This window comes from Lemur catta, chromosome 9 (assembly GCF_020740605.2).
Source record: "Lemur catta isolate mLemCat1 chromosome 9, mLemCat1.pri, whole genome shotgun sequence".
NCBI lineage: Eukaryota > Metazoa > Chordata > Mammalia > Primates > Lemuridae > Lemur > Lemur catta.
This window is the reverse complement of record NC_059136.1, coordinates 3,304,926-3,331,168: the sequence shown is the minus strand read 5'-3', so window position 1 is coordinate 3,331,168 and position 26,243 is coordinate 3,304,926. Positions and strand designations below refer to the sequence as shown.

Genomic DNA, 26,243 nt, shown 5'->3' with positions numbered 1-26,243 from the left:
ACGAGTGCCCTTCAGAAGTCCCTCCCTCCCCTTCAAGCACAAGAAAATCTTTCAAACCAGGCTGCAGGAAAGGCTGTTCTATGGGTAACCCCGTCATTCGCCTCCTCTGGGCAGCCTGGAACTTGCTCAAAAGATCTAAGGGCACGCTGGCCACTGTGCCAGGGGAAAAGGTGCCGCACGGCCTTGGAAACACACTCAGGCTCTCCACGGCCACCCTGACTCAGCCCTGCTGAGGTCCAGCACCCAGAGAGGCCCCCTGGAGCACGGCACCTCTAAGGCCCGGCCAGCCCCTGGCCAAAGCTCGTTACACCAGGCCCCTGCTGCCAGGGGAAGCAGAGATCTGTCCTCCCCAGAACGGACACTGTGGCCTGCTGTGCCTCTCCGGCCCCGTCCGTAGAGTCACCTAATGCTTTCTACACTACACAGCACTGCTTCAAACCAGGTGAGGCTGCAGAGAACTCACTTCCCTGCAAATGAAGTGAAGCAAGAGTCTAATTGCCACGGGACTCTCAGGTCCTCCTGTGGACCATATCCGCCAAAAGCGGCAGGTCTGGAGAACTCTGCTGTGCCCACGCCTGCTGGAATGTCGCATCTTCCACAGTCACAGTACACAACAAGTCTGAACGGAGGGATCAGGGCTGGAGAGGACAGCTCCCAGGATTGCACCCAATGACCGACACTCCTAATGTTTGCTCTCTGCCGTGTGTTCCTGCACCCTGGTGGTGTGGAGGTTTTAGCGCCCAGGAGAGAACGCTTCTGAGAGAGGGCGGCATGCGAATGGATGCTCAGAGTGCCACCAGGCCACCTTGGGTTTCTCAAACTTCTAAGGGAACAGAGTCCTCACAGAAGTATCTCAGGATGCAGAGGACAGTCTGCGGGGTGTCCCCACTGGGAAGCTCATTTGTGACTGGGTGATGGCTGGATCTGTGTGCTGCGGCCTCCTTAGACGTGTGTGCACGTGTTTATGACTGCATACGCACGCACACGCTGAACAAATGAAGGGTGCAAATCAGCAGGCCCCTTCTTTGAAAACTGTCCTCAATATACACAAGAAATCCAAGCAGCTGAGTCTGTACCGGTCAACTTTGCCAACTCCCCAAGAACCTGGGATTTTGTGAAGCCCCTGGGAACAGGGACCTCTCATCTCTGCATCTTTAGTGCCTAGCCCAGTGTCAGCAGAGCAGGAGGTCAATAAACACATGCCCAGCCCGGCCAGCCAGTGTCCACAGCAACTGTCTAGAGAAAAACAACTCCGAGAGCCAAGCTTCTGGAAGCCTGCCTGGCTCCAGCCCTTCCAGAGGCCTGGATTTCCAAGTCTCCCTTGGATTCCTTGACATACTCCAATACGTTTCTTTGTCATGTAAACTAGCTGGTCTTACTGGAAGCCAAAATATTCTTAATACCTTCACAGGGCTCCTCCACCCGCCAAAAAAATGTACTGTCCTAAGGCAGGCCTTTAGCCCCGCAAACTGCTGAGTAAGGCCTTTCAGAGGCCATCAGTTTGTCCCCTCAGTTCCTGGGGCTCTCCGAGTCTGTGGTCAACCACGATCGTCTCAACACCTTTTCAACCACCCACAGGTTATGTCCCGGACCACGTGGAAAATTGAATCAAAGCTGTAAATCCTCTTCCTAGGAAAAAGAAACACACAACACCGTGTGGCATTTGAAGGGGTGTGAGAACTCTGGGCTAAGACCCCAATAAGCATCACCTTACTCTGTAAGGGCTCCAGCCAGAGTCACCGACGTTGGTGGCTGTCAGAGACAAATTGTGCCACCCTTTAAAAGACAAAACACACTCATTTCATCAAGGCGCACCACTGGCAATGGGAACACTGCCTTTTCCTTGGAAGTCTTAAAGTAACAACCCTCCAACAAATGTGCCCTCACAGGAGAAGGCCCCCTAATCCTCAGAGTCCTGAAAATCCAGTTGATCTGGTTTCAGCAAACAAGCCAGCCCCTGGGCTGGCACCTGGAGGGGAGGAAGGACCTTCATGAATTTCCCTTCCCCCAGAGTCTTCAAGGAACCTTAGCAGACCCCTGTTGAGACGGTTTCCTGCCTGACTCACCCTAATTTCCCTTCTTTGAAAGTCGTCCTCAATATATACGGGGAACCCAAGCAGCCGAGTCTGCACTGGGCAACTGTCAACTCCCCAAGAGTCTGGGATTCTGAAAAGGGCACCTGCTCTGGCAGCCCTGCGGCGGCAGAAGGGGTGAAATCGAAGACCAGAAAGGAATCCTGCTCACCAAGAGCACCCTCCCTCAGTGGCAATTACTGAATGGGAACAGCGTCTGACGTGGACTGTGCCGTGGAAAAGACGTTACCTTTGTCAGCTGCTGCTCAGAGGAAAACCCCAAACCAAACACCGTGTTGGCTCTGCTGTCGGCCCACTGCCCAAACTTCTGCGATGTTTTGGTGAAAGTCATATTCGGTGTGATTGTGCTGTTTATGATCACCTGTAGGAAAACAGGCCAAAATGTGGAAATTTAAACATTGAATTAGACACCAAAGTCACTCCTTAAAAAGTTTTCTGTTGTCAAAGCTCCACGCTGAAAGCGTGCATCCTCTGCCCGGTCGCATTCGGTCCCGAGCGTTCTTCTCCCGGCACATCCCGTGCTGAGTCAGATACACAACCACGTAAGGGGCAATCTCAGAGACAGTCGGCTAAAATAAGATCTTACACACTATCTGTGGGAGAAAGTCTCTCCTAAGCAGAGAATAGTTTCTAAAACTACTATTTATCTCCCCAAAGCTGCCATGTCCCACATTCTCTGAAGAACTGCACTATGTTGTTTTTTTAATCACCCAGAGCCCCAGTATCCAGCTCAAACAATTTAAAATCTCCATAGGCAACGGGGGCCTGCTGCTTCCCAATAGGATGGAGCAGGTACACTCCAGTGAGGGTAATCTGTAGAGGGTTAATCGACATAGAGACTAATTATACACGTGTGAGCAGGGTACAAGGAAACTATAAGGGGTGGTGCAGGAACCCGGTGCTAGCTGTCACCACTCCTTGGCCCAAAAGGATGAGGGACGGAGAGGCCATAGAGCCGGGGGTGGGGGCACACGTAGAGCAGCTGCCTTGAAAGGAGATGCACATGGCCAGCACGGGGCGACCTCGCAGGAGGGGGAGCCAGAGGATCAAATACCCTCTCCTCTCCCGCTCTGATCTCCATTTGCCACTGGCCAAACCCAACCAGAAGCCAGAGCACCTGGGAGCCCACCGATGTCACCTGCAGGTCAGCCTTTCAGGGACCAGAGCAGGGTGCAGAGGGTACAGAATGGATCTGGGGGGTAAACGGATGATATCCAGCACATGGTACATTTATTCATTCAACAAACATTTATTGAGCATTTACTATATGCCAGACATTCTGTTAACCAAAGATACAAAGACGGAATGAGTCAAGATTCCTGGTCTTCAAGTTGCAGTAGTCAGGAAGAGGGCAGGGACAAGTAAATTATCATCAAACAATTGACATGAGTCATAGAACATCAACCCAAGGCTTACATGGGCAGAAAGCACTGGAAGCCCTATGATTCCAAGAAACACTCAGGAAAAATACCCTTGGAAATAAAGGATTCTTGGATGTTTACTTCAGGGCAGGGGTGGCAAAAACCACAGGCTGCTTCTTCATCAGGTAATCTGAGCAGGGAACAGGCAATAATCTAAGCAAATATTCTAAAGGATGAATCTACCAGCAATTTTACTTATTAAATCTATGTTTACTCTCAACAGCTCAGAATACTTTCCTTTTAACTGATAGAACAGGGAAGAGGAACCATCTTTGAATGGCATAGGCCTCGCTTACCTTGGTAGGAACTTCAGGCAACTTTTTGCTAAAGGACAGACCTTCCAGATACAGACCCTTACCTTAGTAAAGAGATTTGGACAGGAAGTTATAGCTGTCACTAATAACAGAGGTGTCATTAACATGTCAGTCTACTGAATTTGCTAATGAGGCATTAGTTCAAGAATAAACTTTAGTTGGTAAAATAATTTTTAGAGTATTAATAGCAGCAACTACTATTTACTGAATATTTGAGTGCTTTACCTATATTAGCTCACTTAAACCTCACAACAAGCCTAGGAGACATTACTATTCCTTCATTTCAGGGAAGAAACTGAGGTTCAGGAAAGGTAAGAGTAACTTGCTCAAGGTGTTATAACACAGCAAGCTGGAAAGTAGCGGAGCCCACAGATAAAACCCACTTGTCTGACCCCAAAACTTTTACTGTGAACTTCTACATCATGCGGGTTCTCATTCCAAACACGGTGAAGACCAGTCTTATCACCTCTCCTCCCTCCCACCGGCAAAGCACTGACGTACACCCACCGCAGTCCAGGGGGCTTTTCCTTTCCCTATGACAGCTCTTCCATAACATCAGTGCCCACGTTAGTTAGGACAATTTATCAAAAAATTTCCATCTGGAGAACTGAATCAACACAGTAAAGAGCTCTGCCTGCTGTCACTGGACACTATCAGGAAATGAGGGCAGGAGAGTGCGGTGCGGAACACAGATCTGCCCCACAGGCGAGAAGAGGGGAATGCTTCCAGCACCTCAGACGTCGGCGGATTCTGGCTCAGCCCCAGGCGGGACTGCGAAGGGGGAACCAAGGCAGACCTAGGGAAGGCCTGTGGCTGGGAGCTGGATCAGAATGGATCACATGATCCCTGAAAGCCATCCCAGGTCATCTCTCAATTACCAGGCTCCTGGGAGGGCAAGGCAATGACCACACCCACCCTGAAACTTGATTCATTTTACATCGTGCTGCTGCCTCCCTGCAGACAGACCTGTGCCCTAGGTCAGCCGGCCCCATTTCCCAAATCCCCTTGAAAGGCAGTGGATAGTGGCTGACCCCAAACAGGTCGTCCCAGAATCTGTGAAACTAGAACACTCATGGTGACGTGCCCTGGCATTTCTTTAAAACTTAACAGTTCCCAAGGCACTTCTTCATATAGTCTTTTATCTAATCCCCATTTTTATACATGGAGAAACTGAGGCTCAAGAAGGTCAACTGACTTGTTCAGATCATAAAAGTAATAGATGGTTAATCATAATGTATGTATTACTCAGGAAGCAATGATTAACTGATTTATCACAGTTGGGGGTTCATTCAGCTTCTCAGAGCTGTGGACTCATCCCCAGTTTTCAGAAAATTCTTAACCATTCTCTCCATGAATGTTGTTTCTGCTTCATTCTCTCTCCTTGCCTCTCCTTCCGGGACTCCAATTACACACACGCAAGACCTTTTCAATGTTCCATGTTTTTACACCCAATTATTTTCCCCCCAGTTTTTGCTTCTCTCTGCTTCAATTTGGGTATTTTCTATTGACCCACCTTCCAGTTCACTAATCCTGCCTATTGCTGTATCAAATCTGCTGTTAAACCTATCCACCGAGATCTTCATTCCAGACATTGTAGTTTTCGATTCGAGAATGTCCATTTGATTCTTTTTCAAAAAAATAAATTCTAAATCTCTGGGGATATTCTTTTTCATCTGTTTTGTCCATGTTCCCCTCTATTTCCTTAAATATATTAATCATGGTTATTTTAAAATCCTTGATGCTAACGAACATCTGGATCATCTTTGGATATGTTTCTATTATCTAGGTTTTTTCCCCTCTTGACTCTAGGCATAGGGTCTTGCTTTCTGTATGTGTAGAAACTGTTAATTTATTTCAGAGTATCATGGGGGTATAAATGTTTTGGTTACATAAATTGTTTTTGTACAGTTTGAGTCAAAGTTGTTAGTGTGCCCATCACCCAGATAGTGTGCACCGTACCTGTTAGGTGTGAATTTACTCATCTCATCCCCTCAGCTCCCCCATGATTTCTAAAGAATTTTATTTCCCAAGTAATTGTTTTATGGTATGTAGAAAATGGGTGTAGAAGAATTGTTAAGGCTCCACACGTTGTCATCTACCAGACGACGTTTTCCCTTTCCCTTGCTGGGCAAGTCAGGTAGACGGGGAATCCCGACTTCGTTAGGGGACAGAGCTGGCTGAGGGCTCGGTTTCAGTTCTGGTAAGACCAGTCTACCTCTGGTTCACCCGTGCTTAGGGCAGGATCTTTAGAAATTTCAGCTGAGAGCCTGGCAGGTCTTTATTTCCTCTGCCTTGAAAGACTGTCTTTGAGGGATTTTCAGCTTAGTTCTGTAGCCTTCCAAAGGCACATCTTCAAAATCTGGCAAGTCTCGAAGAGGAAACTGGCCATGTGTTTGGATCCACTTAAGTCTCCCATTTTGTCACTCAAGCTACACATAGATACAGAAGTCTCTGCTGGTTTCTCTCTCTGCCAGCATTAGCCTTTCCCAGGGAGCCGCCTTTCGCTCCTCCTAGAAACAGGAAGTGCTCAGGTCTTCAGGCTCAGTTCCCCACTCTCTGGGGCTTTCATGCCTGAATTTTTTTTTTTTTTTAATCCCTTGGCAGGTCTTTCCTTTCTATGCTCTGTAAGTTTGAGGAAAACTGCACTCTGCCTCTCAGAAACGTGCAGCCCCACTCTTCACACTCTGGCACAGACCTGGAATTCAGCAAATGTCTCGTGGGGAAAGCCAGCCATGGCTTTGCAGCTCCTCAAGTGTCCAATTTTGTCCCCCTCGCCCTGCACAGCTGCTAAGTTCTCTGCTGGTTTCTTTCCCCCGGCAGCATCCCTCCACTGGGGCCAAGCCCCAGCCTGCAGCCTGCACCGGGAATCGGCAAATGCTCCCCAGAGAGAAAAGAGCTGCCAACTGTCATCTCTGAGTGGTCCTCACCTCTCCAGAATTTTAGTCCCTTTAGTCTTTGTCATTTCCATGGCACGCTGATGCCTTTAAATTGTATTTATCTGTTTTTTTCTAGTTGTTGTCAGAGGAAACACTGGCCTGCTGGAATCCATGTACCTTACTAAGAAGCAGAAGTGTTCAATCTGTAGAAACTCATAGAGATGTAATTTACTATGAGCCTCAAGTGACATTTTTCTAAAACATGTAGGGCAAGCATGCGGCCACTCATTAGGTTGCTGTTTATAGCGATTAAGCAAAACTGTGCTCAGATGTGCCAGTCCAGCCTACTGGTGTGACTTCAAGCCGCAGCTACTCCGCAAGTCTTCCAACATCCCCAGTACAGGTAGACCCGAGGTATTTCAGGTCAGTTCCAGAGTACCACAATAAAGTGAATACTGCACTACAGTGAGTCACACAAATATTTGGTTTCCCAGTGCATATAAATGTTATGTGTATATTATATTTTAATCCATTAATTGTACAATAGAATTATGTCTAAAAAGATATATATGTAACTTACCTAAAAATACTTTATTGCTAAAAAATAAGGATCATCTGATCCTGTAGCGAGTCGTCATCACTTTGCTGGTGGAGGCCTTGCCTGGAGCTGGCGGTTGTTGCCTGCTCAGGGTGGTGGCTGCCGAAGGCTGGGGTGGCCGTGGCAATTTCTTAAAATAAGACAATAATGAAGTTGGCCACACTGATTGACTCTGCCTTTCATGAGAGATTTCTCTGTAGCATGTGATGTTATTTGACAGCATTTTATCCCCCATAGAAATTCTTTCAAAACTGGAGTCAACTCTCTCAAACTCTGCTGCTGTTTTATCAACTACGTTCATGTAGTTTTCTAAATACTCTGTTGTCATTTCAACAATGTTCACAGCCTGTTCACCAGGAGTAGATTCCACCTCAAGAAACCATTCTCTTTGCTCATCCTTAAGAAGCAACTGTTCATCTGCTCAAGTTTTATCAAGCGACTGCAGCAATTCAGTCGCATCTTCAGGCTCCACCGATTCCAGTTCTCTCGCTGTTTCCCCCAAGGCTGTAGTTACTTCCTCTGCTGAAGTCTTGAACCCTTCAAAGTCAGCCATGAGGGCTGGAATCAACTTCTTCCAAACTCCTGTTAATGTTGATATCTTGACTTCCTCCCACGAATCACGAATGTTCCTAATGGCATCTAGAGCAGTAGATCCTTTCCAGAAGGGTTTCAATGTCCTTTGCCCAGATCCATCAGAGGAAATGCTGTCTATGGAAACGATAGTCTTGTGAAATATTTTTTAAATCGTGGGACCTGAAAGTTGAAATTACTCCTTGATCCGTGGGCTGCAGAATGGATGTTGCGTTAGCAGGCATGAAAACAACACTCAACTCCTGGTACCTCTCCATCACAGCTCTTGGGTGACCAGGTGCATTCGTCAGTGAGCAGTAATAAAAGGAATCTTTTTCTGAACAATAGGTCTCAACAGTGGGCTTAAAATATTCAGTAAACCATGCTATAAATGGCTGTGTTGTCATCCAGGCTTTGTTGTTTCACTTGTAGAGCAGAGACAGAGTAGACTTAGCATAATTCTTAAGGGGCCTAGGATTTTCCAAATGGTAAATGAGCCCTGGCCTCAGCTTAAAGTCACCAGCTGCATTAGCCCCTACTAAGAGAGGCAGTCTCTCCTTTGACACTTTGAAGCCAGGCTTTGACTTTTCCTCTCTGGCTACAAAAGTCCTAGATGGCATCTTCTTCCAGCAGAAAGCTGTTTCATCTACACTGAACATCTGTTGTTGAGTGTAGCCACCTTCATCAATGATCTTAGCTACATCTTCTGGATAACGAACGTGCTGCAGCTTCTCCATCAGCACTTGCTGCTTCATCCTGCGCTTTTATGTTACGGAGACGGCTTCTTTCCTCAAACCTCATGAGCCAACCTCTGTTAGCTTCAACTTTTATTTTGTAGCTTCCTCACCTCTCTCAGCCTTCTCAGTCACAGAACCGAAGAGAGTTAGGGCTCTGCTCTGGATAGGCTTTGGTTTAAGGGATTGTCGTGGCTGGTTTGATCAGAAGATCCAGACCACTCAAACTTTCTCCATAACAGCAATAAGGCTGTCTCACTTTCTTATTTCTGTGTTCACTGGAGTAGCACTTTTTTTTTTTTTTTTTTTGAGATAGAATCACATTTTGTCTTCCAGAATAGAGTGCAGTGGCATCATCGTAGCTCACAGCAACATTAAACTCATGGGATCAACAGCCTTCCGAGTAGCTGGGACTATAGGTGTGTGCCACCATGCCTGGCTCATTTTTGTCTACTTTCGGTAGAGACGGAGTCTCACTCTTGCTCAGGCTGGTCTCAAACTCCTGACTTCAAGCAATCCTCCCGCCTCAGCCTCCCAGAGTGCTAGGATTATAGGTGTGAGCCATTGCGCCTGGCCCTGGAGTAGCACTTGTAATTTCCTTTAAGAACTTTTCCTTTGCATTAACAAGTTGGCTAACTGTTTGGCGCAAGAGGCCTAAAGCTTTTGGCCTATCTTGGATTTTGACAGCCTTCCACACTAAGCTAAATCAAAAGCTAAAAATGATTAAAAGTGAGAGGTGTGCTACTCTTCCCTTCACTTGAACACTTAGAAGCCACTGCAGGGTTATTCACTGGCCTAATTTCAATATTGCTGTGTCTCAGGGAGGCCCGCACAGAGGGAGAGAGATGAGGAGTGGTCAATGGAACAGTGAGAACACATACAACATTTCTCAGTGAAGTTCGCCATCTTATCTGGGCCCAGTCTGTGGCACCCCAAAACAATTACAGTAGAAACATCAAAGATCACTAATCACAGACCACCAGAAGAGATGATAATGAAAAAGTTTGGAATATTTTAAGAATTACCAAAATGTGACACAGAGACACCACGTGAGCACATGCCACTTGTTTGATGCAGGGTTGCCACAAACCTTCAATTTGTAAAAAACATTAATATCTGCAAAGTGTAGTAAAACGAGGTATGCCTGTACTCACTCAAATCAGTAATTCCAGACCTCTAACCAATTGCCCTTCTCTTTCCTCCCCACTTCTGTATCGTGTGGCAGGGGCAAATTCTGAGGCTCAGACCACAGCCCATAATTTATGCCCATTAAACTCACCCTACCTCATTCTCTCTAGTCTCCCAAGAGAAGAGCTGACCTGTCCAGAACAAAGCCTCTCTCAGTCCCCTGGTCCTGTGTCCCTGGCCCTGCTCCCAGGGCGTCCTCCTGCCCACGCAGCTGCCCTGTGCACTCCCCGCAGCAGACCCATGGTGGACCAGAGGTCTGTTCACTCCGGGAACACACGATGCTGGTCTTGCAGGAGCTCATCAGAATTTTGCAGTGGGAGTTGCGTTGTCCTCATTCCCTACGACACGCCTGCTCTGCTGCGGGACCACTTTGATTCTGGTTCAGCACGGCTACCTCTCACTCTGTTACCAGCACCAAGGTGCCTGGGCATGTACCAAACACAACCCACAGGACCCCACAAGATCAGCCAGGAGGGAGGAAAATGAGAGCCGGCCCCTCGCCATGCAGCTCTCGCAACGCCTCAGGCTGGCTCCCCGCAGGCTCTGCAGCGCCCTGGCTGGCTCCTTACCAAAGGCACTGGGACTTCCCAGATCCAGAAGGCAACAAGAAATGGGAGAAGAGAGAAGAAAGGGAACGGAAAAGCCACCATGTCCCTCTACAATGTCCCGCTACCTTGCCCTGACGTGCAGAGATAGCTGGTCTGAACAATCTGGAGGCCGCATGGCAGGCCCGTCTCTACAACTCAGTGGGACAACTGGCCAGCTGCCTCCCAGGAACCCCAGCACACTGATCTTCACAACAGCAGCATGCGGGACAGCTGGGGCGATCACGTGGTCAAAATGGTCCACCCCGGAGTCTTCCTCCTTCACTCCCTACTAACATGGGAACTCCATCTGCACTACACTTGACTCAGGCCCTCAAGACCAAGTTCTCCTGAAAAGTTGGGCAGATAGAAGCTTCTAAGGATACATTCCTTCATGAACGTCCCTCTCAGGCCCCTGTACCGCTTCCGGCTAACTGCTCTTGTGCCTGGAACCCACCAACCCACCTTAAGGCCTTTGTTTCTCTTTGAGGTTCGGACTCATCTCTGACTTTCACCCTCCTCCAACACGAACGAAGCAGTGAAGCAAGCAAAGCGTGCACACGCGACAAGACCTTTGTCTGCTCTGAGTGTGCAGTGAGTGCACAGTGCAGTCGTGTGGGCAGCAGGGACGTCCTGGGGTCGGTGCTGACCTGGACACCCAGGGGACCAAGGGAAGCTTAGTTCTGGGCGGGTGAATGGACTCTTCTCTTGGGAGACAGCAGAGAACAAGGTAGGCTGGTTTGATGGACTAAGACGTGAGCTCAAGGTCACTAGCAATGGGGAAACTGCATTACCATCACATGCTCACCAAATTCAAAATACAAGCGCTGTCTGGAAACTATCCAGCCAAGTAACCGTTCAATATGTTAACAATGGCTGGATACTTCCCGGACAGCCCTCGTATGTCTGATGACACCGAGGGTGTGGGTGAGGATGCGAGGCAACAGGAGCCCTCACGGATTAGTAAAACCACTTTGAAAAGCAATGTGGCTTATCCTAGTAAAGCTGAAAATACACATTCTCACCAGCCAACAGTTCCAACCCTCAGCATATACCTGAAAGAAACCTTTGCATAGATACAGGGAGAAACGTATACGCATGTTCACAGTAGCAGTGTTTGCAAAAAGTGTCTGTCTACCACCAGCAGGATGGATAAATAAACCGTAGTATTTTCATACAATGAAATATTAATCTAGCAGGAATATCAACCAAGGCTAAGCAAATTAATCAACATGGATGAAAATTTATGAGAAAAACAAAAAGGAAGTCACAAAAATATATAATGAATCTCCAGTATGATTCTATTTAAATAAAGGTCAAAATTAGGCAAAACTGAATAATATATTATTTAGGGCAGGGGTCAGCAAACTATAGCTCTTAGGCCAAATCTCCCCTATAGCCTGTTTTTGTAAATAAAGTTTTATTGGAACACAGTCATGACCATTCATTTACCTACTAGTCTATAACTGTTTTCTTACTACAAAAAAACAAAATAAAACAAAACAAAAAAAACAGTCAAATAGCTGCAACAGAGACTATATTGATACAATTTTTTAAAAAATTATTCTCTGGCCCTTAGAGAAAAAGTTTGCCAATCCCTGGTTTAGGGATATACACACATGTGGCAAAACTATAAAGAAAAGCAAAGGCATGCGTCACACACATCTTCAGAGAGTGGTGACCTCCTGCGGCGTGGATGGGAGGAGCAGTTAGGGACAGGCCCGTCAACTCACGTCTGCAGTGCAATAAAAGATGTACTTCTTCAACTGGGGGGTGGGCACGTGAGGGTTCACTTCACCATCAGACATTAAATAGTAGCTATAAGCAGTTACAAGTAAGGAACACAAAGCTGTAACAGAGCAGTCGGACGACTCATCTCCAGGGCACGCAGACACTTGTGAACAGGGCAGGTATCGTGTCAGGGACAGAGGAAGTGGCTAGGCCTGAGGGTTCTGGCCTCCGAGGAGGGGCAGGGCTTGAGCAGACTGAGGGGTGAGCAGTGAAGGGGTCACAGGAGTGGAAGGTGCCACCCAGTAGGAGGCAACAGAGGGAGAAGATGCCTGGGGCAGAGGGCAGACTCTAGGCAGCAAGTAAGGAAGGGCAGGTGAAGGAGGGCAGAGGCGGCCGGGACAGAAACGGAGGGGATCAGGGAAGAATGAAGCCTGGGAGCTGGGGGCGAGTGTGGAGGACGGGGGCACAGTGGAGCGCTCTTCAGTGGTTCAGCAGGATGGGAACTGTGCCTCCCCCGGGAGCGGGGAGGGTGAGTCCGGGAGGGGAAATTGAAGCCCAGGAGGGAGAAGGGGCTGCTCTGCGAAGCACCCTAGGCGTAGGGTTTAATGTGGGCTCCCGGCTCCAACATACACCGTCTCCTTTCACGGGCCAGCTCTGGAACTTTTGCAGCGGAAGAAGACACAGTTCCTGCAGATCACTGGAGCCTGGTTTTCACAAAATGCACAGAACACATAGTCGCGAGCTCCCTGGGGGAAGCAAAAAGCTAAGCTGCTCCTGGCTGTAGCCTCAGTGCTCTGGACTCCAGAGGCAGCTGCTCGCAAGCGGGGAGGGAGACAGGCCCACCGGATTCCTCTCCCGGGAGGGCTTCCCAAATCCAGGAGATGGAAGTCAGGAGACCTTGGGAGTTTTCCACGAAAGGATGGCACCGAGTTACAGCAATTAAAGGACCTGTTGTGTGCTTCCAAGGTAGTTATTAAAAGACACTTTTTTCAAAAACCACAGACAGGGAAGAAAAGAAACCAACGTTCACCGAGACCCGACTGTGTGCTGGGAACCTCTGAGCACTCACTCCCTACTAGGAGGTGCTCTGTGTTTATTCAAAAGCGGCCATGCTAACGATGAGTAGAGGAGGGGACCCGGAATGTGTTCTTGGAAGCAATTTCACATTCGCAGAATACCAAACGAGTCAGGGGCCTGGATATGCATATCCTCCAAGCCACGACTCGGCGGTACCTGCAACCCGGCGGGCGCTGCCCAATACCTGTAGAGTGGATGCCCTCTAAGGTCTCTTCCGACACAGATTTCTGTGATCTTATTTACAGGAGAACCAAGGGCAGCAGAGTCGTCCAGAGCTCCTGGGAGCAGCACCTGCTCCAGGCAAGCTTGTCCTCAGGCGCAGGCAGTTCTCCGAGGATGGCAGTGATGAACTCCACCTGGTCAGAGTGCCAACAGCACAGCGAAATCCAGCGCTGTGATGGCTCAATTAACAAATGCTCTGGAAATGGAGTTTCTTTATAATGCAGTTGGCCGTTCTGCCCCAAAAGTCACCATAAATCACGGGGCTGTTGGTGAGTGCCGCGTGGCTCATAGCAGTGCCGAGAAGCCAGGAAGCGAGAGGCCCTCAGGTGGCTCCCGTCTGTCCACTATCTGTGAGCAGGGCCAACCCTGGGCCCATTCTAAGGTCTTGGTCCTTGGCTCCCCCCATTGGCAGCACCCCTGCCCCTCCCTTCTGTCTTTCTGTGGACACGACACACCTGCGCAGGTCTGGAGAGGACGCAGCCAGGCCTGACCTCCACATGCCCTCACCCCCCACCCATTCCTACGGCGTTGCCCACTCTGGCTTGGGGCTGGGACCCCAAAGATGAACCCAGCATGGTTACATCCTCAAAGAGCTCAGTCTCTTGGCGTCCCCCGCACCCCCAGACATGGATCTGCATAATCTCCTAGAGTCCGGGCAACACTGAGGCAACACACCGTAGTATTTCCCAACCATTCGTGTCTGTAGGTGGCAGCTGGAACTGACACTGAGGAGGAAGTGCCTCGTGTTTCTGGAACAATGGAGAACAGGTCTGAGTACAGATCTTTCCTAATACGAGTGGCACCAATTGCTCCCAGGGAAGGAGAGGTCTTCCACGCATCCTTCCCCAAGTGGAGCATGACAAATGCCTGGACAGGGCAGAGGAGCTGGCTGTGCCTGGTGTGGAGTGACAGCTGCTAACACCGCGGCTCTTCCCTTGCCGGGCAGTCTGTGCCCTCCCGGCTGCCTGCGGTTGACACAGCAGCTGAGTCTGGTGTGGCCTTTGCTTAAAACCACCTCCCAGGCCCTTCCGCTCCGGCCACTTGCTACTATAGCATGTGTACTCCTTCACTGGGGAGGGGCAGAGCAGGCTGCCCCTGCAACAGCCTCCTGCCTTGGGAGGGACCGATGGCCCCAACGTACCAAGCAGAAGCTCAAGGTCATATACTTGATGTGGCCAGGCCAACAGAGAGAAGACCTGCCCAAGGTCAGAGAGGAACAGCCCATAGGCTGAGACACAACCCCAAAGGCTAAAAGCACCTGACCACCTATCATCTCAGTTTGGATCAACATTTGGGATCAAAGACCTAAGGCAAGGTGTGGAACACAACGGGGAAGCCCGGAAGTGCCTATACTCCCCAGCCCAGGCGCATCCAGGCAGCCCACGACGGTGTTCTGCAGTCACCTGAGGTCCCACATGTGTGAGACCTAGATGTGCAGCTGGGGAGGGAGCAGGGCCCCAGGGTTAGGTGACAAGTGCACATGGAACCAGAATAGATGCTCAGGAATAAGGACAAAAGCAGAGCCAAGCTGACTGGACAGGGAGAGCAGGGGCAGGGGCGTGGCCATGGCAGTGGACAGATGCCGGCACCGGCGTGGTGGCCAGCAGTCGGCTCAGCACGCTGTACCCCATGCCAGTCCACAGGAAGGACGGCCAGTATTCGGGCAGGGTGGAGGCTGGGGATGGGGAGGATCAGGACCTCAGCAATGGGCAGGGAGGGGGCAAGCTTCAGGGGACCAGGCAGTGGCAATAGCTGCTACCATTCTGGGGTCCCTTGCCCATGTCCCACCTGATTCGTGGAGCAGCAGAGGCACAGGATCTGCCCAGGTGCTGGTTTTACACGCAGCTGCTCACCAGGTCGGGAGAGGGCCCAGCAGGGCTGAGGTGGCATTGGGATCACCACCCAGTGTGCTGCATTCCAGCTCTCAGGCAGGAAACTCGTCCCCTGTCCCCAGTACCTGAGTGCCGGTGATAGTAATTAAACCACCAAGGCCTGTCCCTCCTCCCCCTCTCCAGGGGCTTCTGCTTCCTTTGGCAGAACGAGGCTCTGTCACGGTTCTCTGGTGCCACAGTGGCACAGCCGGCACTCTGGCTGGGCTCTAGGAACACCAGGCAGCTAGGCGCCATGGAAGGAGTGGCCCGAGATCCTCTGGCTGGATCCCCGAATTCCAATGGTGCCCTGTGGCCCAGGTTTTTTATTCACACTTTTTAAATGACTCTGAGTTGATGGGTCTCCCACACTGAGCCGGAATTAGCTGTGTTCTGCAGTCAGGGGTCTAGCCCACCCTCCTACACCCACCTGGTTTCTCACAGCTGTCTCATTTGGCTCAGATTCCACCACACTGTCACAGCCTCCAGGAACTGCAGAGCCATAACCACACAGTGGCTGACACTTTGACAAATTACTAGAAGCCCAGCTAATAGCACTAAAGCACTTGCTCTAAGAAAAGTCATTTTATCTATATTTAAGCTCAATATATCCTTGGATAACTCAACTGACAAAAGTGCAAGCCCATCTAAGGATGGCAGATGAACTGACAGAATCTACAGATGAAAGAAAGCAGGTCAGCCTGACTCACCACCCTGTCAGCACATCCTGGAAAGAGTCCAGGCGGTGCCAGCTCAGAAGCACAGAGGAGAGAAGCGGTAATTACAACAGCGGCATCACCATGTCTCCCAGAAGGAAGAAAACGAAGGCACCTTTCAGGCATTCACACGTCAAACACGAGGTGCTCACCTACTACGTGCCAGGCACTTTCATGCGTAAGTGCTCACCAAGCCGCCGGCTGTGCTACCATCCCACTTGTTTAGATGAAAAGACCAGTTCTGTGCCCTGCAGACCTGTTCACCAGACTGGCTTGCGATCTGACGGAGGAGCGAACAGGCTACCCGTGACAGACGTCAGGAAAGGCTCCTCCACCAGCCAGGGAGAGGCCCGCCCCCACCTGACAAGCTGGGACTGGTGTCTGTCTAACTGGGCACCAGCCCCAGCCCGCCATGCTCCCTAGCAGTGTGAACTCCGCCAGGTCGCTGCCTCTCCTTCAAACCCAGCTCTACAGCGAGGACTTGTGGGCTTTCTTCCTGAGGAGGAAGAAGGGTTGTGGCAGCTGGAAGGAAGAGAAAGCCATCTTTGTCTGCAGTCTCTCTCCACGGTGCAGACGGCACAAAGGAGGTGCTTAGAGAACACGGGCTGAACAGGCTTCATCAAGGTGTCAGGTGGCACCAGCAGGCTCCCGTGCCTTCCCTGGGGCATCTTCAAAGGAGGCTTCTCTGTGGCCTCTGCTCTGGGGTGTGAGGGGAGAGTCTTTGCTCAGCCCCCCCCCCCTGTACTGGCCAGCCCCCAGCCCCCTGCTTCCCGTTGCCTAGGGAGGCCGACCTGCAGGCAGAAGTCAGGCCAGACTGCAGGTGGGAGACGAGGGGGCTGCTACAAGAGTCCCAGCAAGATCATGCCGGGACAAGAGTTATGGTCTTAAAAGAAAATAGGAAGTACAAATGGTAAATGGAGACACTTCAAAGGCAGATTCATTTGACAAACTTAGAAAGGAACGATTGCGTTTTGTTTTGCTTTTTAGCCCAAATGATTGGGAAATAAAAATGGAGAGACGGTTTAGAGGGTATGTAGGGAAATTCTGCTGCAGATACGTTAAATTTCAGGTGGCAGCAGATGATCCACGTAGAAACGTCCAGCAGGACGAACACAGATTAAAGATGGAAAGAGGCTATAGATCAGGTCTTTTTTGTTTGGTTTGTTTTTAAAGACTTGGTGATTCCTCTACTGGCGTCACTTCTTCATTCTGCTACCCTGATAATGTGGCAAAAATATCGAGGGAGACAGCAGAATAATGAAAGTAGGAGGAAAAAATATTTCAAGAAATACTCTAAAACTATTTGATAAAATTCAACTCCTGTGCCCAATAACACCAAAAGTAGATTAGATATAATACCTAATGCTGGCAAGGGTGCAATAATTGGCATTCTCATACATGCTGGAAGAAAGAACCCTTTTGGAAAGCAATTTGGCATCGCGAGCCATAAAGTGTTAATATCTTGACCTGTAATATCACTTCTAGGAAACATTCAAAAGCAAGCAATAGGTATGTGATGAACCATTGAGGCTATTTAGCACATGAAGATGCACATTATCTATAATGGTGCAAAACTGGAAGCCACTTAAATATCCAACTACAGGGGGAAAATGAGGAGCATTACGGGCTCTTGGTGGAATTATTACACAGGCATTAAAATGTTAGTTAGGAAGACTGTGTAGTAACAGGGAAACCTTTTTTTTCCATTTGCCATCATTTTAAATGAAAAAAGAACAGGATATACAATTATCACAATAACTTCTGTGTTAAGAAAGCAGGATTTGGGGTACATCGCTTTGGATGAGAACGAAGCAACTGGAAATGTTAAAACCAGTCGGGGGAGGGGGGAGGTACCTTGGCTCCGTCCACACTGATGATCCGATAGCTGTTCCTCGTGACATCGTAGAAGTAGGAAACGGTGACCGCCTGCTTGCTTGCAGGCACCCAGTTCTTCTTGGTGCTGGGGTCAATCTGGAAGACGTGCGCTCGGGTGGTGAAGATGGGCTGTTCTCTGCAACAGGAGAGCGGGGGCGTGAGAGTTGGCAGAACATGACTTAATGTATAATTTATGATTTCTAGGCCACCTACTGCCCCAAAAGATTTTAAATAGCTTATAGAGAAAGATACATATGCATGAGGACAACTAAAATAAGGAAAGGGAAGAGATGAGAAAAAAGAGACTCCCGTGAGTAGTTTCTGCAGCCCACACTCCATTGAGCTGTTGTTACCCGAGGCTGCAGGGCCACTGGCCTAACCAGCAATTGGCTTAAAGGACACCTCCTTGTTGAGCGTTTTTGCATCCTGTCAAGCAAGCGTCCTATTCTTTTTTTGACATCCTGTGGAATTTTTAGGATTTGGGGGATTCTGCAACAATTTTAGGATTTTGCAATGCATCTTCAGCTTAATATTATAATTAAGTACTTCTCAAATTCGCAGCATTTTATGAATGATGGATTTTACATCCTTGTAGATATCTCTTTGGTCTACTTCTGGAACCATTTAACAGCTTCACTAAGCCTTCAAGTTTCATGTTTCCAACTCGTAAACCTTTTGAATTTTACATAGAATTCACCAAACCCATCTCTTGCTATTCTTCCTCCATATTGTTGTTTTTTCACTCCACATGCCCGTAAGATCTTTATGTAATTATTGACTGAATTAGCACATTACCTATGTTTCTTTCTGTTGAGTGGGGAATTAATTAGATTTTGATAATACGCATTAAGAAATAAAGCAGATGAATAAAAATTGTAATGATTTCACCACATTTCGTATTGTAGCATATTTACTTAACAAAGTAACACAAAATGAAACAGACTCATTACAAGAAATATTTTTAAAGAAAGGGTCCTTAGACAAACCAGCTCAAAAATCCTTTAAGTGTTAGAAATCAGATGAAAAATAGAAAAAAAAAAAGCCACCAGCATGTAAAAATAGTCCCATTATTCATAAAATGCTATAGATTTACTCAATACTTATTAGAAATACAAAATTAAAAAGGTAACAGACTAATTTTTTTAATCCTCACAACGTCGAAAGAAATGACGTAAAAGAATAGGACATCCAAGTGGATACAAAAATCAAAAGGGAAATGTGAATTTTAAATGTTCTGGTCTCTAGACGGAGTGGTTTTAGGTGAAGCAGTCTTTGCATCCATCCTGACTACAGACGACTCATTATGGGAAAGAAAGCCCTTAGGACAGAACTCTTTCCTAGAAGAGCAATTTACCATTTGTGCCCCATGCAAGGGGTGCTCGGTAACACCACAGATAATCAGCATCAACCATCAGTTGTGGTTTCAGAGAGACGCAGAAGCCTCCCTGACTGTCTCTCCCAGGGCCTGCTACTTCAACCCAATGCAGCCGCCTCCGGACGCCAGCGTTCCAAAAGAACGGACAGAGACTGGCATCCCCGCTCCCCGCAACTTCCCTTCTAGCTCCCCTGGAGCAGGACAAGGACCTCTGGGGACATGGATTACAAGGACATTTCTCTTCCCTCAACAGGAACCAAGTTCACTCAGTCCTAAACCAACACCCTTCCAGCGGCTGGGTGACGGCTGCAGAAACAAAAGGAATGTCCTCACCACGATCTCCCGCGTCTGCTGTCAAGAGCGCGTGCACACGAACGCAAGCCCCACGACCAGGTGCACACGAGGCAGCCTGGCACCCGGACCGCCCAGCTGTGCCACCACCAGCCCAGCACCACATTTTGCTAATCATCTAGGTATAACGCGGCCAAGGAAAACACGGCCTCACACAGTGTTGTCTCGCAAGTGTAAGAGGAAGGGCAGTAACCACAGAGAATTTTTTGAAGAATCCAGTTATGCTAAAGTGTCTGTCTGCCTGGCTCTCGCAGAGCAGTGACCAGGCTGGGGGGCGGGGGGCAGCTGTTCACGCTTTCAGACCTTCCCTCTCGCTCCCCACACTAAAGAGGGGCTGGGTCTGGGTTTTCGCACGCTTAGACCAGTGTCTCCTCACCCTTGGAGACAGGAATTAGCAGAGGCGCCTACTAAAAACACAAGTTCCCGGCCCCATCCCAGCCCCCTCAACCTAGCTCTCCAGGGAAGGGGCCCGGTGGGCTCCAGGTGATTGTTATCCTTGAGGAAGCTGGGTAGACACTCGAGTCAGACAGTATCAGAGGATCTAGAAAAAAAGTAGAAGCAGCCCCTACGGCCAGCATTTCTCTTCCAGAATGAGACAGCTGACTGTGAATGATACAGAACGACTCCAGAAAGTCCTCCCACAGCTCTGGGGGCCAACGGCGTGACAAAGGACAGGATTTCTGGGTGCAGAGGGTGGGGAGAGGGTATGAAGGGAGGCGGAGGTGCTCTGGTCAGGGAGGAGGGTACAGACCAGGGCAGCGGGTGGTGGCCCAGCAGTGGCCTTCTGCAAGCGCTCTCTATCCCCAGGCCCACAGGGGTGAGGAAAGCAAAGCGGGGAGGCAGAGGGGAGGACAGGGAGGCAAGAGGAGACGGCAGGGCTTCCCAACCAGGCGCAAGCAAAGCAGCGGCCGTCTGCTGGGAAGGACGCAGGCCAAGGTGCACGCAGCAAGGGCCCCATCTCCAAACCTGCCTGCTTAGCTCTGCAGATGGACGAAGGCACCACGGGGTGCCCTCGGGGCCCCAACCAGAGCCGCAAGGATGCTGGGAGAGCACAGCGGCTCAGCTGGCACGTTCTCGGTCACTGTGGTCAAGCCGTCCACAGGGGAGGTGGCTGCTCCAGCGTGGGGGGGGTGTGCAGAGACCGGGGAGGGCACGGCAGGGAGTCCTGCCAGCCCTGTCCTGAGGGTGGTCACCTCCTGAGGCCAAAGACCTGTGTTCCTTAGTCCTGAGGCCCTGGGAAACCGGGGAGGTTGGCAGCAGGTTGGCAGCAGCTCCGTGCCCAGGGAACTAACTGCCCACAGGACTGGGATTTCCACGTGAACTAAGTCTGAGGGCACTGGGGAGTCCCATTTGCTGTTCTTCTAAAATTCAGAAACTCTATGGTATTTCAAGAAAAGGCAAATTAAAAAAAGTGGGGACAAGAACGAAAAGCTCGTAACTGACATTTACTGAGTGCTTACCATTCTGCTAGGCTTGATCTCGCATTTAGGATCACAACAATCCTACAGGGAAGGTGCCATACAGGTGGGAAACAGGCTCAGAGAGGCCAAGCAACCTGCCTCGGGTCACGCATAAGTGACAGATCTGAGATTTGAAGTCATTTCTAAGTGACATAGCAACCCTTCGTCTTAACCATTATGTTATACTCTTTTCCTAAAATGATAGCTTTGAATGTGGCTCTCAACAATGTCCATCTTCCAGTGTTCACGCCCTTAGGTAATCCCCTCCCCTTGAGTGTGGGAGGGACCTGTGACTTGCTCTTAACCAACAGAATATGGCAAAGGTGACAGGATGCCATTTGTGTGATTCAGTTACATAGGACTGTGAATTCTGACTCCTAGGAGGCTCTCTTGTTGCTTTGGTGAAGCAGGCTGCCACGTTGGGGAGACCCACATTGCAAGGAACTGAGGAAGGGCTCTAGCCCAAAGCCAGACAGGAACCGAGGCCTTGCCAGGCTCAGTGGCTCACGCCCCTAATCCCAGCACCCTGGGAGGCCGAGGTGGGAGGATCGCCTGAGCTCGGGAGTTTAAGACCAGCCTGAGCAAGAGCAAGACCCTGTCTCTACTAAAAATAGAAAAATTAGCCAGGCATGGTGACACGTGCCTGTAGTCCCAGCTACTCAGGAGGCTGAGGAAGGAGGATTGCTTAAGCCCAGGAGTTTTAAGGTTGCAGTGAGCTGTGATCATGCCACTGCCCTCATGCCCAGGCAACAAAGTGAGACCCTGTCTCTAAAAAAAAAAAAAAAAAAAAAATTATCAAAAAAGAGAACTGAGGCCCTTAGTCCAACACCCCTGCAGGAATTGAAATTCTGCCAACAACCACCTGGGCTTGGAAGCAGATCTTTCCACAGCCGAGCCCTCGGAGCCTAGGATTCCAGTCCTAGCCAATACCTTGATAAGAGCCTCGTGAAAGATCCGGAAGTAGAGGGCCCAGCTGAGCCTGACAATCAGAAACGTGTTTTAAGCTGCTGAGTTTGTGGCAGTTTATTACACAGATAACACGTTGTCCTTCACAGACGCTTACAACACGCCACGTGGACTGCATATATTCTCACTTGATCCTCCTGACAGAGCTGTGCGTGGGCAGCACTGTCCACACGGAAAACTGAGGGGCCCAGGATGATTTCAGGCAACCTGGACAAGAAACCTTGATATCTTTATGGGCAAAATCAGAGTACTTTACGAACCTCACCACAAAATTCAGAAAAGCAGACCCTGACTTTGCAAGAGTTATCTTGCCCCACCTGAGAAAGTAAAAGAGCTGGAACTAGGACACAGAAGTCCGTTCCTCTGAGTGTGCAAATCAGTATAAATAGAAAGATTCCAGAGAATCAGAACTTTCCAACCCGCGTTCCCTTCCCAGCAGGGAAAAGCTGAAGAAAGCGTGTATCAGGGAACAGACACTACCTCCATATCCAATTTTACTCTCCTTTCTTTAGTGTTCAGTGCTCAGGGAGTAAATTTCAAATATACTCTCATTCCTTCTTCAGCACTTTAAATAGAAAGCAGATGTTTCCGGATGGCAAAATGCTTCTTTAGGCAGACAATATAACCTACTGTTCCTTGCATGGTCTCTTTAGAGCTGAATAAACACCAATTGCTGTTCATTGAACACATTTTGGAACCTGACAGTAATTGTCTCCAAAAATAATTAGACACTCTGTGCAACATATGTATGTTTGGAATATGAAAAACACTCAACAGAGAGGCCACTCCTGCTTTGAACGATTTCTGGCTCCATGTGAAATGATTCTGCAAAGAACTGGCATGAAGACTATTTGCAGGAAAAAAGGGGGAGAGAGAGAGAAATTATGTTTTAATTTCTCATAAGTTTTTTACTTGCAATGCTCAGCTCCAGGCTTTTTCTGACATAAACCTGTAAAACCTCATGATTCTTATTTTTCCTACTTCTATTTGAATTAAAACAAACCATTCAGACATTATTTTACAGCATTTCAAAGTCTCATAAGGTGTCCTAATTAGTTTATCCATCTTGAGTCTTGAACTCCTCCAAACACCATCTGCTGGGCACCAAGAGAAAGGTCTTCCTGCAGCTCAGAAGGGTCAGGCACCGCCCACCAGCTTCAAAGGCTTCCCGAGCTCTGTCCCCCACAGGGCCAGCTCCAGGCGCTCTGGAATGATCCACAGGCCTCTGACCACACAGCTCTGCCCCCTCACCAGACTGCCGCTGCTTTCCTTCTAGCACTTCTGAGTCATCTGTACTTTGAAATGTCCGTGCCAACGCACATGCCCATTGCTGGGGCCGAAATGTCCTCCCCCTTGGCAGGCCAGAAGAACTCCTACTAGTCCTTCAAGTCCCGCCACCGCATCTTGTGAGGTCTAATTTGTGCTCTCAGGACACAGGCCGCGACTGGACCCCCATCACAAGGGGCCAGAAGCGTGGGCTCACCTGGCCCTTGGCCTACATGGTCACCCGGCTTCACCAGCCAGCAGGGCCAAATCCCCAGAGCCCAGGACAGGAAACTCGGAAAAAAGAAGATGTGGACGGAAGTTTCTTCTTGCACATCCTCCCATGCAAAGAATCTAACTCAAAAGCATATTGGTGTTCTACTTGCATACAAATTCCACACAATAAGGTTATCGTTATTCATAGATAATATGGTTGCACATCTAGAACACCCAAGAAAATCAGCTGAAAAAGTGAAAATGAGTAATTAAAATTCAGTAAGGTGGTGAGGTAAAAAATTATTAATGAGAAACAAAATCAATAGTCTTCTTATATACACAAACAACCAAAGGGAAAATATAATGAATTTTTAAAAATCCTTACAGTAGCAACCAAAAGGATACAATTTCTTAGGGTCTATTTAAGCGACATGCAAGATCTATATTTAAAAAATAAAAATAAGCTCGGCGTGGTGCTACGCACCTGTAGTCCCAGCTACTCGGGAAGCTGAGGCAGGAGGATCACTCTAGCCCAGGAGTTCAAGGCTACAGTGTGCCATGATCACACCTGTGAATAGCCACTGCGCCCCAGCCTGGGCAAACAGTGAGATGCTGTCTCTAAAAAAAATAAAGTAAAAATAAAAACTTCTAAAGCACACAAAACAATACTTTAATAAATAAGACATAGCCTATTCTTAAATGGGAAAGTCAATATAAAGATGTCAATTATCCCTAAATATATAAATGTAATACAATAAAAACATCAGTAGGATTATTTTTAGAACTAGACGGGGTTATTCATGCAGAAAACTCGATATGTGAGAGGCTAGAAAATTCCGAAAATGAAGAACAATGAGGTTTAGCCATCTCAGACACTGAAATGTGAATTTACAGCAAACAAGACAGGAAGGTCCTAGCAAATAAGCAGACAGAATAATGGAACAGAGGACAGCCCAGAAATAGAAGCCCAAGAAATTACATATGTGACACAGGCAGTATTGCCCATTAGTGGGGACACAAGAAATTATTCCACAAATTGTTACGCTGGGCAACTACCCAGGGGGCCTGCCCCTGCCGGAGCCCAGCCATAGTCGGTCTTCCCGCCTGGGGCGGCCCCACTCTATTATTTCCACCTGCTGCCCCATGAGCAGCCCTGGGCATCAGAGACCTCACATAAGACACACTTGTCATAAATCCTTCTGGTTTGCCGATTAGGGATTCCCTTTTCAGGTCACATTTACAGCAGGGAATGGAATGAGGCGAGTGTCCCTGATGAATGCTGAGGGGCTTTATTAATGACCCTACCTTATTCCCTAGAGTGCCTGATGGTTTTTAAGGAGCTTTCAACACTCCCTCTCCTGTTGGTCCTCCTCAGACGTGGGCCTGACTACATTCTGGGGCTGGTTCACAGGCTGAGGGCTGCCCCACAGGGGCCACTGGATCCATTCCCATGTGCTTTGGAAAAGGGGCCCACCTCTGAAAGGGGTGGGTGGGTCCAGCGCAGTGGGTGGGGATGTGGACAGGCAGAGTTGCAGAGAAGCCGAGCCGGGATGGAAGGCAAACATGTACGTGGGCTGGGGGTGGGAGTGGGGTAGGTGTCTCTGAGCATGCAGGATAGGTAAACAGATCACGGGAGGATGATGGAAGGGGTTGTCTTGGCCAAGGACAAGGGAGAAAACTAAACAATACTCCCTAGCAATACTGCAACGCCATCCCACGTTCAAATGGCACCTCTCAACCCCTGCACAGCAACCTCCTCTCCACCCCCCCACACACGCGTCTCCCTCTACCCCACCCAGCCCAGAGCCAAACAAATCTGCTAGGTTTAGCCAAGAGGGAGACACGGCTGTCCAGGCACCAGAGGTGTGCTCAGACCAGCTAGGGCCACCGTGTGGCTACAGGAGGAGGTGGCAGGAGATGAGGCCTGAGGGAGGGCCAAAGCCGGACAGCCATGGACCCTGAGCTCCATGCTGAGCAAACCAGTCTTTGTCTTGGGGCCGGCACCTCCTGACCATGCTCTATGGAAGGTTTAGTATCAAAGCTATTTTCTCTTCCAAATACATTCCAAAAAATACACATGTAGGAAAAATGTTAAATGCATTTGGACAGTTGTTCCCATAATTACGTGCCATCACCTCTCAGCAGCGGTGTTCCCAGCCCAAGCCTGCTGGGAAATAATGAGCAGTGCTCACACGTGCCTGCACTTAAAACTAGCCCTCACACGGATGGACACCTATTCCCAGGTGTTGTCTATGGAAATCGTCTTAGGATGTCAACACACATTCATGATTTTATTCTCTAAGTAGCATAGTGAACACTTAACACCAAAAAAACTCATTCCACCTCAATCTACAGTGAGCAAAGGACATTTTAAACAAAAAAGCAGAGTTTTATGATTCACATGCTAGGAACCCCACAAGCCAAGAATTGGGAACATCCAAGTGGTGATTTCTAAAAAGCCAGGTGGTGAGCTGCCCGAGACACCGTGATTAATGATTTCTGGGACAGCTTAATTCAAGAGAGCACAAAATCTTGCTGGAGGAACAGCATGTGTTTTTCCTTTTGCTCTAACACATCTGTGCACAAAGATTTTCATGTTACACTGCAATGAAACAAAATATGGAAGGTTTTATGCCACACCTGATACCAGGATGTGACTTGGCAACATCATTCCTAATATTAACCAGACAGAATTTTTTAAAGGACTAGAAGAATAATATTCTCGATTTTAAATGTTGATGGCTT

The 26,243-nt window shown here is 48.7% G+C and overlaps 1 protein-coding gene across 2 annotated transcripts in view; it reads right to left on the bottom strand.

Annotated features, from left to right (window-relative positions):
- The window catches only part of HOMER2 (homer scaffold protein 2), a 112,742-nt gene that overhangs the window by 23,258 nt on the left and 63,241 nt on the right, over positions 1-26,243 (bottom strand). For both annotated transcript variants that reach the window (XM_045561586.1, XM_045561587.1), the window contains 2 exons: positions 17,847-18,003; positions 2,323-2,454 (listed from right to left, as the gene is read on the bottom strand). In XM_045561586.1, coding sequence (XP_045417542.1) covers positions 2,323-2,454; positions 17,847-18,003 — 289 coding nt within the window. The remainder of the gene's footprint in view (positions 1-2,322; positions 2,455-17,846; positions 18,004-26,243) is intronic.